The sequence below is a fragment of the Phocoena sinus genome, chromosome 2, assembly GCF_008692025.1.
Source record: "Phocoena sinus isolate mPhoSin1 chromosome 2, mPhoSin1.pri, whole genome shotgun sequence".
Lineage (NCBI taxonomy): Eukaryota > Metazoa > Chordata > Mammalia > Artiodactyla > Phocoenidae > Phocoena > Phocoena sinus.
Window position 1 is genome coordinate 68361970 of NC_045764.1, and position 15585 is coordinate 68377554.

The 15585-nt window shown below is 50.6% G+C and overlaps 1 protein-coding gene across 1 annotated transcript in view; it reads right to left on the minus strand.

Moving 5' to 3' along the window:
* The window catches only part of SMAD3 (SMAD family member 3), a 120563-nt gene extending 106178 nt beyond the window's left edge, over positions 1–14385 (minus strand). Inside the window, exon 1 of the mRNA XM_032623918.1 lies at positions 13881–14385. Coding sequence (XP_032479809.1) covers positions 13881–14086 — 206 coding nt within the window. The 5' untranslated portion in view covers positions 14087–14385. The remainder of the gene's footprint in view (positions 1–13880) is intronic.
* Positions 14386–15585: the final 1200 nt, after the last annotated feature.

The window sequence follows — 15585 nt, forward strand, 5'->3', positions numbered from 1 at the left end:
CTAAGTAGGAGAGGGGTGGCAATGGTGAGGAGAGCTGGAACTCAAAGATACAAAAGCACAGTCCAGCCTCACCCACAAGATGGCCTAGTCATCTCCATGAAGCCCGGGGGCCAGTTCCCACGCTGACTCTCCGATGAACTGGAACATAAATAATTAATATTCCCTGCCCATACTAACCCACACACATGCCTCCTTGTGTCTCTGGGGTTAAAAAAAAAAAAAAGGAAATGCATCTTGTTCTATTTATAAGACACAGCACAGCCACAAAGGATGACGACTAGAGCCGTATCAGCTGAAGTTCTCCAAGCAAGTGCCAAGTTTGGTTTGAATTTAACACTTCACTTTTCTCAGCCTGTAACCAGTCTTCTTTGTCACTCCAGCTGCTCTCCTTGGAGTTCATCAGACAGGGCCTCGCCCACGGCAAACAGTTTGGTTGCAGAGTATAGAGAACTCAAGTCCCTCTCCAGATTTCCAACAGATTATTTGGGGCAAGAGAGGAAGCATGAGGCTTGGACGATCTCAGAAACCAGTCCCATGAACTTGGGGCAGGGCAGTGCAAAGCCTTTCCATGTTCTCTACGGAGTCCCACTGACAGAGGGGGTTATTTAGGGCCATATACCCTGGCACATTCCATGCATTTACCAGCATCAAAGAGAGAAAAAAGGCATGCTTGCTGTTATTTTTAATTCCTTCCTCAATGCCTTCCAAAACTCTTCAGCAGAAGGTTTATCCACTGCACCCCCACCAGCTCCCAGCCAGTAATATCTTTGAGGCCTCAGCGAAAATGGAGCAGGGGGGCAGGAGAGGTCAGCTCACAGAAGAAGACTCTGCTCCTGGACATGAAATCCCATCTCAGCTGCACTGCACCTAGGGGCATCTCCTGGGTTCCGAAGGGACACGGCCTGATGAGGATGCAGATGTTCTAGAGCCAGGTGAACACCCTACCACCCCCCTCACTGCCACCCTCACGTCCCCCCCTCCACCTCCCACTTCTCCCCCTTCCCTTCAGAGTGGCCATCAGCAGAGCCAAAGGTTCCCCAACTCCTACTGCAGCTAAGTAAGCTCGGGTGCTAACTTGACTATTTTCGATTACCTCTAAGGTCTCATCCAGTTTTAAATTACGTTGCCAACTTGCTGAATAATCTTAGGCAAGTCCCCTCACTCGGAATAGCAGTAAATAATCCAGACAGTCCCTGACACTTCAGCAGTGGCAGAGAAAGCTGCTGATGTAATCCTCCCAGTTTCCTTGGTCAGGTATCATGATCACTGGCACAGAGGCAGGGTGACTTAGAATGACTACTTATCCAGGTTTGCCTGGACAGTCCAGGTTGATGCCCATTTTCTGGCCATCACTAATGACAGCACTGCCCTTTTACACTCTTAGAAGTGTCCTGGTTTGTTTAATAAATTACATAGTCACCCCTGATTCCAGAAGGGGCAAAGCTTCAGAGGCAAATCCAGCTCCATCTCTTATCATGAGACCTACAGCAACTTTCCTGAGCAAGTTCATGGATTTTGTTGTGAGGATGAGAACAGCAGCCCATTCTTGGGGAGCCTTGGGGCAGGCAACTGGGTGCCAGGAACCAGACCTGAATTCAGATTCCTGTTCTGCCGCTGACCCCTCAAAGCCTCAGCCTCCTCTTTTTTTCTTTGCATTTTAACTCCAAGCCGTTTTTATTTATTTATTTATAGCTGTGTTGGGTCTTTGTTGCTGTACACAGGCTTTCTCTAGTTGCGGCGAGTGGAGGCTACTCTTCGTCGCGGTGCACGGGCTTCTCATTGCGGTGGCTTCTCTCACTGCAGAGCACGGACTCTAGGCGTGCGGGCTTCAGTAGTTGTGGCTCGCGGGCTCTAGAGCGCAGGCTCAGTAGTTGTGGCGCCCGGGCTTAGTTGCTCCGCGGCACATAGGATCTTCCCAGACCAGGGCTCGAACCCGCGTCCCCTGCATTGGCAGGCGGATTCTTAACCACTGCGCCACCAGGGAAGCCCCTGCTTCCTCTTCTATAAACATGGATTACTCACCCTTCCCAGAAGATGGGTAAAGAAGACCAACCAGCTGATCAATGGCCCACCTTGGTGTCTGGCATATAGTCAGCACCCAGTCCACGCTGCATGTGCCAGGATCACTCCCAGGTGAGAGGGCTCAGGCGATCAGCCACAGGTCAGCACAGCTGACCCAAATCCTCAGACAAGGCCACGAGCACCAACTCACCTAAGCTTTTGGAACCAGACCCTGCAGCACACACGCCCTGAGTTCACATTCCTATTGAATTTGTGCATCATTAATGATTTTCTCTAAGGTGGCGGTGCAAATCTGGGTGTGAACTTGGAGGCCTTAACTCCATCTCCGTCAGGAAGGGCTTTTAGCAATACTATAGAGCTGTGCTTCATAAAGAAATAATGAGTGGCACTGCATAATATTTTACAGTCTGCAAAGAGCTTTTAATGCATAGCTCATCTAAATAAACAACTGCAATCATCCCACCAAGGGAGGCAAGGTCTTCCCCATTGTACTGCTGAGGAAAGGGAGGCTCAAAGAAATCAGGTGACTGGTCTATGGTCACCAAAGCAGGAAAGGGGAGAGCAGGGATCCGAACTTGGGTCTTCTGAATGTAAGCCCAGAATGCTCCACTGCAGTAGGCTGCCCCTTCAGCAGCAGGCCTCTATCAGGGTTCTCAAAAATGGTCCATGAACTAAAATCAGTCTGTGGACACAAAACTTTTATCTTCTAAAAACCTATAAACTTCAATGAACAACAAAAGAAAGCTGACTCTAAACAGATGAGGTAAATTGTATGCAATCTCTCAGTGGTCACCAAAATTTCTGCTTGCTCTCAGTGATAAAATATATGAACTATTTTACTTTCTTATTAAGGAATATGATCTGTTTTTAATACATGATAGCATTCGATGAGTCTGCAGTAGAGAATTTAGGTATTTTTGCTGATTGCAGTGTGGTCTGGAATTGGAAAACCTGGCCTAGGCGATCATCAGTGAAGACACTTAAAACACTGACCAGAGATATTCTACACAAAGACACCGCACCAGGCACAGGGAGGGGCCAGGTTCTGATGTTGAGGCCTCTGTATGGAGCCCAGCGACACCCTGCTTCATTTCCCAAGGAATCCATGTCAAGAGGCTGGCATGACTCACTGGCTAATTACCTGAACACTTGGGCTCCCCCAGCCCTCCTGGCTGTACAACTTGTCTTCTCTCCTGACGGCCAACAAAACACTATTTTCACCCTGGTCCAGACATAGCCTAAAGCTGTCCACATGGTGGTGTAAGGGATTATGACTCTGACCCGGATAACTCCGGCAGAAAACTTGCTCTTACCAGCCTCGGGGTGGGGGAGGAATGCGAATAGAATGGTGGCTTCAGCCACGCCACTCCCCTAACTTAAAAATCTCCTGGGTGCTCCTGGGAGCAAGGTCCAAACGCCAAGTCTGGCCAACTGAAGCCCTTGGCAACATCCTTCTCCCGACCCTCTCTGGCCACTCCCTCTTCCACGTTCTGGCCACCCTGCCCCACACACCAGGCCCTTCCACCCTCTGTCTGGCCAGTGCTCCATGCAGCCTTCCCCTCACTCCCACACTCTTATCCACCCTTCAAAGTCCCGCTGGAGCATCACTTCTTCTGTGAAGTCTTCTCCAGAAAAGAGCTGCTCTTTCTCTGGGCTCCCAGATACCTCTTTGTTCAGCCTTTGCTAGACTGTCTTTCCCATGAGCCCACCGTAACTGTGGTCACCGTGTCCCTTTTTGCCTCTGTGCAGTTCGGTGACAGGACTTTATCTCTGCATCTCTGTATCTCCTGAGGCCCAGCACAAAGTCAGTGCCCAATAAATAGATCCAACAACCAAACGCACTACAGTGGTTGGGCTCTTTGCTCCACCTTTCAGATGGGCAGCTGCCATACGTATCACCTTCTCCCTGATCTGCATTTAATTCACTCTGATCTGGGTTCAAGGTGAGGGAAATCAATCCCTATAGAAGTACCCACAATCCTGCCCATAAAATGGTGCCACCTGAGCGGGGCCCCAGTTGTGGCTACATAACTGAGAGGAGGGTGCTAAAAACAGGCCTGCCTCACCATCAATGGGTCCCAGAGCAAGAGGACCTATGAAGGCCCACATAGGATATGTCCGATTTAAATTTAGAAGACAGAAATCAAGATAACAGACTGATAATAGAATATGTTCTATCATATTGACAAATACCTTGATACAACCTGGGAGGCCACGTTTGAATTCAGAGTTCTCTGACTCCTCGGTTTTACAGTGGGATGCGGACACTCAGGGAGAGCTGGCCACCCCCAGCATCACCCCACACTTAGAAGGGCTTCATGTACACCCATACAGACACCCCAAGTCTGAATTCCATCCAATCCCTCCATCTCCCGGCCCTGCCCACTTTGTCAGCCTGGGGCCCACGGGTGCACACACGGTCCACGGCCGATGCAGTCTGCCCTTCCTTAGGCAGATGGACCTGCAAGCAGGCTTGAGACCATGTGGGCAGGGAACTGAAGGGTCGGGACCCAGCATACAGTCTGGAAGGAGGAAGTGCAGACTCTACGTGGGCCATCCCCGGGCCCTGCAGCTCTGCCCCATGGAAAGGACCACATCCAGAAGGATGTCCGAAGCATGGCCTACTAAGTGTGAGTGCCCTCTGGCCCACCTCGAGGAGCAGCCCACGGTACCGACATCCACATCTGGGTTATTTTGGAGCTGTGAGCTTCTGGCACCGAACAATCTCACCTGACAACCAAGCCAACTGGTGAGGTGGTACTTGGAGCTGAAACTGCTTTCCAACCAGGCCTCAGAAACACACCAGCAACAATAAACATCATGCACTTCCACACACGGAAGGGCAGGCTATCGGTGACAAGCCTGTGAGTCACGGTGTTTCTTCTTCAGGATCTTATACCCCCCACCCCAGGAGCACTGATTCATCAAAGTTTATTTTCAATACTATTATTTTTAGTCAGCCAAACAATTTTTAAAATGATGATGGAGAAGGGGAGAACCACCGAAGAATATGAATTCTCTTTCGATAGCCTTCCAAGCCATAAACCAACAGGTGGTGTGGCTGTGGCCGCTTGGTGCGCACCTGCTAGAGGAAGGTCCTCTCACTACATCAACCAATGTTCTCCGAACAGCGAGCCCTGAGAACAAGTGTGTCGGGGGTGGGGGGTGGGGCCCTTACTGGAATTTACTGACACCATCAGTCAGATTTCCCCCTTGAAAGGGAAAAATGAGTGTTTACTAAGCACCTACTATGTGCTGTGAGCCACAAGTATCAGTCAAGTACTTGCTCTCTCTTATCTCATTTGCGTTGACTTACAGGAGGTAAGTGGGCCCATGCCCATTATACAGATGAGGCAAATGGAGCTTAATCAATAGAAGCAGATGTCCCCAAGGCTGTCACATAGCCAGTAACTGGCCAACTCAAATTCCGGTCTGTCAGACTCCAGGGCCCTTTGTTCTCCCTTGACGACTCTGCTCTTCCAGCCCACCCACACCCCCCACTCCTGTTCCCCAAGCAATATTTTAAGAGTCTCTTTGGGTAGAGATAAATGGCTACACAAAACGTTTAAAGAGGTAGCAAAACAAGCTCACTCACCCTGCCCTTCCAGGCACACAGAGAAATAAGGCTCACCTCAAGTCTGAATTCCATGAGGATGCAAGAAAGTTTACAATGGGGCACATTTGAAGCAAAAGGAAAAAACCCAACTTCCATCACCAGTGCCTGCTTTCAGCCACTTGTAACTACTCAAAAAGTCCTTTCTGGGTCCATTACTCCACATTTGGGCTTAGCCCAGAGGTGATTTTTTAAGGAAAAAATGCCTTTTGGCATTTTTGAGCTGTGACAGCGTAAAAACAGACCTTTAGAAAACACACACCCAAAAAGCATTACTATTTTCAAAAGTCCAGTCTCAAAGGAAAAAGAACAAAACAAAACGGTGACACCTCAGAGCTACAACTTGGCCTGGCGGTCTGCGATGCAAGAGTTAGCAGGGAAAGCCACCAGACTGATAACGCTGTAGGTTTCAAAGGCAAACCTTGACCCAGGGTTTCTTAAACAACCCCCTAGTCCTAACTCCCAGCAAAGCTGTCAGGAGAAAAACTTGCCAGATGTAATCAGGGAGAGCCATGTGATACAGAAAAAGTACTATTTCGGGGGAAACTCACTTTTCATTTCCTAGCTGGGGTTTCAGCTTGTAACCTCCACGCCGCCCCACAAGAGGCGCACGCTTACACAATCGAGTACAGCCTTTCTTTATATAGATGCTTGAAAATAAATAAAGGAAGCTTCCTGGGTAAACCCTGACATATGAGCAAACATTTTCCACAGGTATCCTCTATAATGCCTACCTCTCACATTTAACCATTTTTAGGCAATTGTGGTCATTAGTTTAAGTAAACTTCCTGCTCTGAGAATAGCCAAAAATAGCAACAAAAGAAGAAAAATTGCTCACTGCATCTCAAGGCACACAGCCTTCACTTCGTTACCCTCCTATTCAGTTATTTTTATATTCCTTTTATAGTTATATTTCACTGATTTACACTCACAGGGTGAGGGAGAGGCAAGGAGGGCAGAGGGGGAAAATAACCAAAATTAAAGGCTGAATTATAGTTTTATTACTTTCAACTATAGGAATTCATAGGGCCTTAGGATATGCATCATTAAGAAAGATCTGTGATTCAGCGATCAACCGGATGCATGCAAAAGGGAGCTTCTAAAATGCCTGCGTGAAAACCACTTTAGAGTTAGAAAGATCCTCTGATAGAGCTTATTTAGCCCATTTTCCAGTTGAGAACATCTGAGGCTCAGAGATGGTAAGTGAATCGGCCCAGGTGACACAGCTAATTAGAAACAGAGCTTAAGTCTAGAACCTCCTCCGGTCTGTTGACTCCTACCTCCAAAATGACTCCCCAAAGTTTGTTTATGACTAATTTTTCTCTGACCACATTTATGGGGAGAAAAGGCCTGCGACACAAACTTCAGCCTAGTCCAGCATTAGCAAAACTTCTTAATTAATAGGCTTCTACCGTGTTTTCGTTTTAAACCAAGTCTCTCTGTCAAAACACTCTGTAGCAGTGTGCCATGGTGGCAGGCTGCTGTTTACAGCTGAGGCCCCAGATAATCACCGCAGACAGTGTGACTTGTGCTCTAGATTTGTTATTTCTAAAACTGTTAATTAAGTCAAAACAAAGAATAATGTTACACACACACACACACACACACACACACACACACCCCTCATCCGGACTCAATAAACTGCAGAGCTTGGGGGATTTGGTTCTCTGGCATTAAGAAAACAGTACTTACGAGTTAACCAGAGTGAACACATACATGATTATTACAATTCCAAAGGCCTCGTGTTGAGCAGCCAGTGGACCAGAGGCTACGGGAGGGCAGAATCAGGCGTCTGCCTCATTCACTGGTGGGGCCCTGCTACCTGGAGCAGGTTTGGGCACCCAGTAGGCGCACTGAAGGAAAGCATAAACATGAATTGGACAAGTTCTCTCGGATCTTTGTTCTAAAACCTGGAATACAGTAAAATTAGAAACCAGACTTCTGCAGGGTGGGTTTAATATGGCAATTTCCAACCGTTTCCAGGAACCACTGCACTTGAAGATGGGGAGACTGAAGTGGTCAACAGATGATGCCCAGCCCTCCTGGGGAAGAGCTAGTCTCATCTAGCACTGCACGTGACATTCGCGTCTGCAAAAGGCTGCTAAGTCTCCCAGGCCCCTTCACCGGCAGCCTTTCTAGGCAGTTCCCTTCCCAGCAGACTGGTACTACCAGACATAGATTTGGGGAAGGGGGCACGGTGGATTTTTTTTTTTTTTTTAAATATGTCAATACATCAAAGGAGACAAGGACAAAGTTAATTAGGACTATTCATGAGCCTTGTTGATTGAGAAAGCTGCATTCCACTTTAGAGAGCTTAAAGGAGGCTGGGGGAGGGGTGAATAAAGAAGGTGGGAGAATAAGTAAAGGAATAAAGTTGGACTTCAAGTTTTAAAGCAAGCGCTGCTTGCAACATAGATGGACCTAGAGATTAATCAGACTCAGTGAGGTAAAGCCAGACAGAGAAAGACAAATGTCATGTGATATCGCTTATATCTTAAAAAAAAAGATACAAATGAACTTATATACAAAACAGAAATAGACCCACAGACATAGAAAACAAACTTACGGTTACCAAAGGGGAAAGGGGGTTGGGGGGAAGGGACAGGTTAGGAGTTTGGGATTAACATACACACTGCTGTATATAAAACAGATAACCAACAAGGACCTACAGTATAGCAGAGAGAACTACAGTTAATATTCTGTAATAATTTATAAGGGAAAAGAATCTGAAAAAGTATATATATATGTTATATATAACTGAATCACTGTGCTGTACACCTGAAACTAACACAACACTGTAAATCAACTATACTTCAATAAAAATAAATAAATAAATGAAGCAAGCGCTACTTGGTCCTATTCATAAAGGAACTCATGCAGAGACACGGCTGTATTGTGCGTCCAATGGCATTTAGAAACCTCCCAATAAGTTGACAAGCGAAAATTAACAGTTGCTCAGTCCATTAAACCGTGTTAATTTTATTTCCATTATGATAATACAGCAATTACAAATTTACATTATCGAACCAATATTTACCTTTCAAACTCATTTTAATTGGATTGCTGATGTGATAAGCTCAAGCCACATTCTCTCAATGCCATCGGCTGCTTGCATTTCTCATCAGAACGAAACGACTACTGTATTCATTGACTTTTTCTACGATTAGAATTGTCATTTGACACTTCACATCCTTGCAAAGACTTCTTAAAAGCTCTTATGTCCATATAGAAACTCAGGTTTATAGGATTTACTTTCAGCGAGTGTTAACCAGAGAAATGAAAAGCTAGGTCACACCAAAAGTCTGAAATTCTGAGGATCCACCATCACCTCCAAGTTGTCCACTTCTTATCGACATGGTCCGTTATATTCTGAGCTAATATATCTAAAGTCACTGTTTCCACCAAGGAAACCTGAATTACAGGTTTGCAGTACTAACGACTCCTTACTTCAAAGCGAGGACACTTTACAGTGGCATAAAATACTCAACACAAGTCACTAGTCGCTAGTTCGGTGCGAGCTGGGAGGTAACAAGTGCATAGCAGTGCTCCGTTTAGGGAGAGAAGGAAGATAAAGAAGATAAAGACATCCTCAGTCTTGTAGGCAACGATCTCCATGAACCCAGAAGTTCGTATGATCGTACTACAGTCCAGGAACGTCCTTTGGATAATAACTCCTGTCCTTGTGGTTTTCCACCTCACAGGGACTCCTCCCTCCTCTCCCCACCTCCTCCCACAGAATTAACGGTCTGTTCCCCCTCATCCCTGGGCATTTTGTACATCCCTTGGCTGCAGCTCATGGCCTGTATTTTAGGCAAGTCTGTCTCCCACTCTAGATAGGGAGCCCCTTGAGAATAGGCACCCTGCCCTGCCCTGCTCATCACAGTAGGTATTTAATAAATGACTGAATAATGTAGTTAATGAATGAATGATACACATAGAGGTCTAAACGTAACACATCTGTCAAACTCTCTGGTTTACAAAACACTTCCACAGGCTTTACCTCCTCCTGATTTTACAGGTGCCGGCACGAAGGCTCTGAGACATTAAGTGAACTGCTAAATCCATCCAGGTATTAAAACGGCAAGACACAGGACCTGATTTCTGTGCTTTTTCTGGAGAAAACAGATGGCTGTCATTATTTTGTTTTCTAACACAGTGACCTCTGTAATATTTAAAAAACACATCATAATCCCCCCTGCCCCCCAAAAATATCACTCCATTCTAGAGCTCATACTTCTTCTGATGGCTGGGAATAAGGAAGAAATAGACACTCAATGCCTTATTGCTGTTTCCCTTACTGAAGTGTAAGCTCCTCACAGGCAGGGACCATCTCCAATTTATCTCTGCATCCTCCTCCACCTCCTGGAATACGGACTCAGACATGGGAGGGGCTAACATCTATCAGTGAATCCAATCCTGTAACAAAATCCAATTACAAAATCCAATCCTGTAACATTCGATGAGGAAGTGTGAGCGACGGGCTGTCTGCAACATGCACCGGCCCACACATTCAACTCCTGGGTGCAAGCAGCAAGTTCCAAGGTTCCAAATGTCAAGGGAACGTCGAGTGGCTCCTAGGTTCGGCCATACCTCTGAGCCAGCCCCACAGTCAGCTACCCGGTGTCCTGCAGAACCCTCCTCATCCCAGCCCTTGTGCGGAGCTCCCCTAATCAAGGTTAACAAGAGAAAGGAGAGGATGGGTGCAAGCAAGTGAGCTTGCTTCCAATGGGCCACAGAAGAATGGTGCTCTGAGCGGCAGCTGAGAGAGGAGGGAGGACAGGAGACGCTGAGATGCAGCCGGTATTAAAGACGCCCCTCCTACACCCTCGGTCTGTCCCCAGAAGCCTGAGAAAGGAGTGTTAGAGATGGGGATCGTTTCCCTTTCTCCCCAGGGTGAGAGCAGCCAGGAGGAGGCTGCACCAAAAGAACAGATGCACAGAAAGGGAGGAGAGGGTGTGTGTCAGACCTGGGGTCTGGCTTAATCCTCCCACTTTTCTCTGGACCTGGTGCTCCGACGCAAGAAAGCCCAAATTTCCCCCCAAACAAACCAGGCCTAAGTTTGGTCCAGCTCTCAACAAGTGGGCCAAGTCATGGGTCCCATTGGTGGAAACACAAGTTATCAGTGTCCATCAGAACAGTCATCTTTAAGTGCACCTGGCTCCTTATCACTGACATAACCTACACACACCTTCTCTACCTCTTGGTGGCAAATGCTGTAACTCCATTCCTGGCCAGGAAGATACATGCAGCCGTACTCAGGTACTCAACTAGGTGACAAGTAGGATGCTGTTACACAACTTGCCAAATTTCTGCCCATCCTGCCAGACCTCAGTGCCCTGATAGCCCCTCTGTTGGTGTATCTAAATCAGGCTCTTACCACTGCCTTGGCACCGGACATTCTTGACACCCGTGAGCCTGTACCACTCCAGCTCTCTTGATCACTGAGACAGGTTAGAGCCGGGGTAACAGAAGCAAGTGTGTGGTCTGGGGGGCCCTAGTATCCAGCTCTAATTGCCACATGGAGCTGTTGCTGCTCAAGATTTCGTATTAGCCAAAAGAGGCGTGTTAAAATCTCCTCAGACTGAGGGCTCCTAACACCCCAAGGTCCAGACCTCGCAGAGTATTTTTAAGTACCCAGTGCCCCACCCCACACACCCTGTGGGATAACTAGGTTCAACATTTCCTTTTGTCAACTTTCCAAAGCCCTAGTTATAAAAGGCAGTGAGGACAGAACAGACAATTTGACAAGAAACCCCACAGCCTACAGGTCTGAGACACACCGATATCACCAGTGTGAGGCCAGCTAGCTACCTCCCCAAGATGTGGCCTTTAGTTCTCTGCCCACGACCAAAAACAGCAGTAGCTGTTGCCAAGGGAGACAAGGTGACCCAGAGGCGTGGGCACAAAATCCAGGGCTGGAAATCCACTTTGTCTGGATCCACCCAAGGAACTGGGTTTCCCTAACTGAAAAAGATGGAAAAAAATCTGCCTTAGCATTAGGTCCTTGCCAGGCAGGTAGAAGAAGATGGCCCAGTCCTAACAGAGTCATGAGAAGGCCCAGTTAACTTGAACTCTCAGAGACACCCAAAGTGTTCCGAATGCCTCAGGCTGCGCAGGACTTTGGAAAAGGCAGGCCATAGCTATGCTTCCCCAGAGGGCAAACTCCTACCTGGCCAGGCCTCTCCTCCAGGCTGTCACCAGCCCAAAGACTGAACACTGGTAACCTTACCAACAAAGATCCATGGGGCCCAATCCCCCTGGTTAACACTGCTCCAGCCGTCAGCAAAGAATGTATTCAGAACCTTCAAAGGGAGGAGCAGCCTGGGCCAGTAGAAGATGCACATTTGGTCAGAACTGCATGTTTACTATGCCAAGCCTTTTTCACCTCTCTCCTCCAAAGGTTTCTCAACATGAAACGTGGGATAAATCTTAGGCCTAATTACCTGATCTATTTTCCAGGAGTTTCTTTTTCTTGATCTCATAAAAGCATGTGAAAGTCCTTTGTAAACTGTGAAACAAACACTTTACACAGCTGCTCCTTTTATAATTGATAGCTCTTTTTTTTTTTTTCCTGTTTCAAAACATAAAGCACTTGTCCTCGATGTACTCAGGCAGGTAAGAAGGCAGGTTTTGCAAAGCTTTCCCCGGGCTGGAGAAGTATGACATTCATTCACCCTACTCCCCACCCTTCACCCAAAGGAATAAGGAAGAATGAAGAACTAGGGCTGGGACCGGGACCTAGGGCTCACTGACCATCACATCACACCACCTTCTCTGAAGTCAATTCTGGATCCCGATCACACACCCAGAACACACTTCCCGGACAGCACACTGCCTTCCCTCCCGCTTTATGGACTGGATCCACCCAGTTTTGAAAAAAATTATTATTTTTCAAGTCAGCACTCCCACCATATGTGGCATTTATTTCCAGAGGAGGCCTGGGTTCCCGTGGACAGATGTTGCTTTGTGCCTGCCTGACACGGATGGCAGCCCTCGTACAGCTGCCCCAAGCAGGTGGCCAAGGATGGAGTCTACTCCTGGCCCAGCAGCAAGGATGACAATTTCTGTGGGGCTCTGGCCTTGGGGACCCTCTGCTCAGTGCTCTGCAGCCTGGAACCCCAAGAACATCCCCTACTCACACACACAAACTCTCCCTTGGTTCAGAATAAGACTTTTAAAGGGGGCTGAGAGGGAGAGAACAGGAGGCTAAGGTGCCCCCCCAAGACACCCCAATTCCCAGCCTGGCACACCTCAGCTAAGAGAAGGCCGTGGGGAGTGAAGTCACTGACCCCTTTACCAGCCATCTGTGAGCTCCCGCCTGACCTAACTGGCGCGAAGTGGAGGATAAAGGAGATCCAGACAGATGGCAAAGCGCTTTGGGAAGGAGGGCTCTGTAGGAATGCGAGGGCCGATGCGAGGCCCACTTTGGGGTGCGTGTTGTTATCTCAGCTCTGAGCCCCGTCCTTTGGGCATCCACCCGCAATCTCAGACTGAAAGGTGGGCAAAAAACAGTCAGGGGAGGTGGAGGAGAGGACCCCACTCTCTAACACTTAACTCTCTCATCTGAAAGCCAGAGCCCTGCACTGCAACTAAAAGTGCGTGTGTGCGGAGGGGGCGGGAGATTGGCACAACCGAATCTAAAAATACTCGATAAAAATGCTAATCCCGAAGGCAAAGAGAGAATGAAGAAGGAATCTGTCAATCACGAGGCTCCCGCTCCTCACCCACAGCCCCAGCTGTACGGACTGCATTCCTGTCGAGGAGGAAAGAAGTAGGGGGACAGGAATGAAGAAAAGAAAGGGAGAGACACCACCACCTCCACGAGCGCGGGCCGCGGGGGCGGGAGGCGGCGGCGGAGGAGGGGCTCCGGCCAGCGGAGCTGAACAAAGCGGGCCTCAAGTTCTAGCCCGCAGCTCCCCGGGGTGGGGGCGGCCGATTCCTGCAGCACCCCTTTCCCGGAGGTGAAAAGCGAATGCGAGGTCTAGGAGCGCGAGTGCCGCGTGGAAGCCCCAGGCTCTAAATCTTTGCAAATATAGAGAAGGTTTTGTTTGGGGTCCCCCCCACCCCCTTCCTGCCCACGTTCCCACCCCCCCTTACGCGCGCGCGCGCCCGCGCGCGCACACACACACACACACACACACACACACACACACACACGCTATCCCTCCCGCTCCTATCCCACCAGGCCGTCCTCGCCACGCCAGGGGGCTGGACGGGCGCGCCCCAGCGTCCCTCGGGCCCCCACCTGGGGATGGTGATGCACTTGGTGTTGACGTTCTGCGTGGTGATGGCCTTCTCCAGCTCGTCCAGCTGCCCCGTCTTCTTGAGCTTCTTGACCAAACTCTTGACCGCCTTCTCGCACCACTTCTCCTCCTGCCCGTTCTGCTCGCCCTTCTTCCAGCCCAGCAGGCGCTTCACGATCGGGGGGGTGAAGGGCAGGATGGACGACATGGCTGGGAGGGCGCGCGGGCGGCGAGGAGCGCCCCCGGCGGGGCTGGGTGCGGCGGGACGCCGGGGGCGCAGCGGGGTGCTCGGCCGGGGAAGGCAGCGGCCGCCCAAACTTCGCCTCAACTCTCGGCGAACTTGCCGGTGCTCCCGGCCGGGCCGCGGCGCTGCAGCCGGCGGGGCTCGGCGCGCGGCCCTGCGCCCCGGGCGGCTCCCAAGGCGGGGAGAAGGGCGGAGGGGCGGCGGGCGGGCAGGCAGCAGAGGCGCGGGATCGGGAAGGCCCCGGACGCCGGGCGGAGACGGCGGCCGCGGGGCTCGGAGTGGCAGAAGAAAGTTTGGGTTTCCGCACGGGGCGGCTGTTTGGGTGCCGCCTCCAGGAAGGAGAGTCCAACTCCCAGCCAAACTTTGCTCGCCTCGCTCCCTTTGATGCGCAGATCCCTCCGCCTCGGTAGCCTCGCCTCCCGCTGCCCTCCTCCTTCCCGGCTCGCTCGCTCGCTCGCTCGCTGGGCCGGCCCCGGGTTTGCGCCGCGCTCCCGCTCCCGCCCGCTGCCAGTCTGTGTTTCATGCAAATCCGCGTGCAGCCTCCTTTCCAAGCGCTGTCACCGCCCCCTTGCCGCCGGGGCTCCCCGCCTTCTCCCCCGCGCCCTGCCGCCTCCTCCCGCGGGCGCCCTGCCCGCCCCCCGCCTCCGGGAGGGCGCCCGGCCTTCCCCCGCCCGGAGCGGAGCACGCCCACGTGGGCGTCCGGGGACAGCGGCGGCCCGGGCTGGAGCGCGCAGGACCCCGCGCGGCCCCGACCTGAAGTCCGGCGGGCGCCAGGAGGAAGTCGTGGGAAAGGAGCGGCGAGAGGGGCCCCAGGCTGGAGGGCCGGGCTCGGGCCGTGGCGTCTGCTCTCGGAACCCACACTCAGGAAGCTCAGTTGGAGTGGCGGGCCCGAGAGCGTTAGACTCGCACGAACGAGCGCCGTCCGGCCGCAGGCTGGCGGTGCACCCCCGGGAGGACCCCGGTCCGAGAGAGGGCGCGCGGAAGGCTTAGGCCCAGGAAGTTGGGGCGCGCACCGAGACGCGGGCGCGCCGATCCCGGTCAGGGGCCTTGGCGGCGCCGGTGACTCTAGGGCTGTTTTTATTCTCGCACCGGTGAGATAATACCGGCTTAGAGCCCCGAGACCGTGCGAAAGAGGGATTAGTGAGAGGCTCTCAGAAGTGGAGATTTGGGGACCCCAGTGACTCCCTGGATAATAGCTGGAGCCAGGGGGTCCCCTGGGCCTTGGGAACCAAGTGCCCGGCAGAAAATGGGCCTCAAAGACATCTGTTGAGTTCAGGAAGAAATGAATGGGGGCGCTTTAGAACTTATCTTTGGAGGAAAGGTTTCATTACCGGGTGTTGGAATCTTATGATAAAGAAAGATCCGAAATTCGACACCCAATAAATAGGAGAGAGAGCTTTGTTTTCAAAGCTGTAAACTCGCAAAAAGTGGGGCAAAAGGGCAGTATTGGGGAACCTTACGTA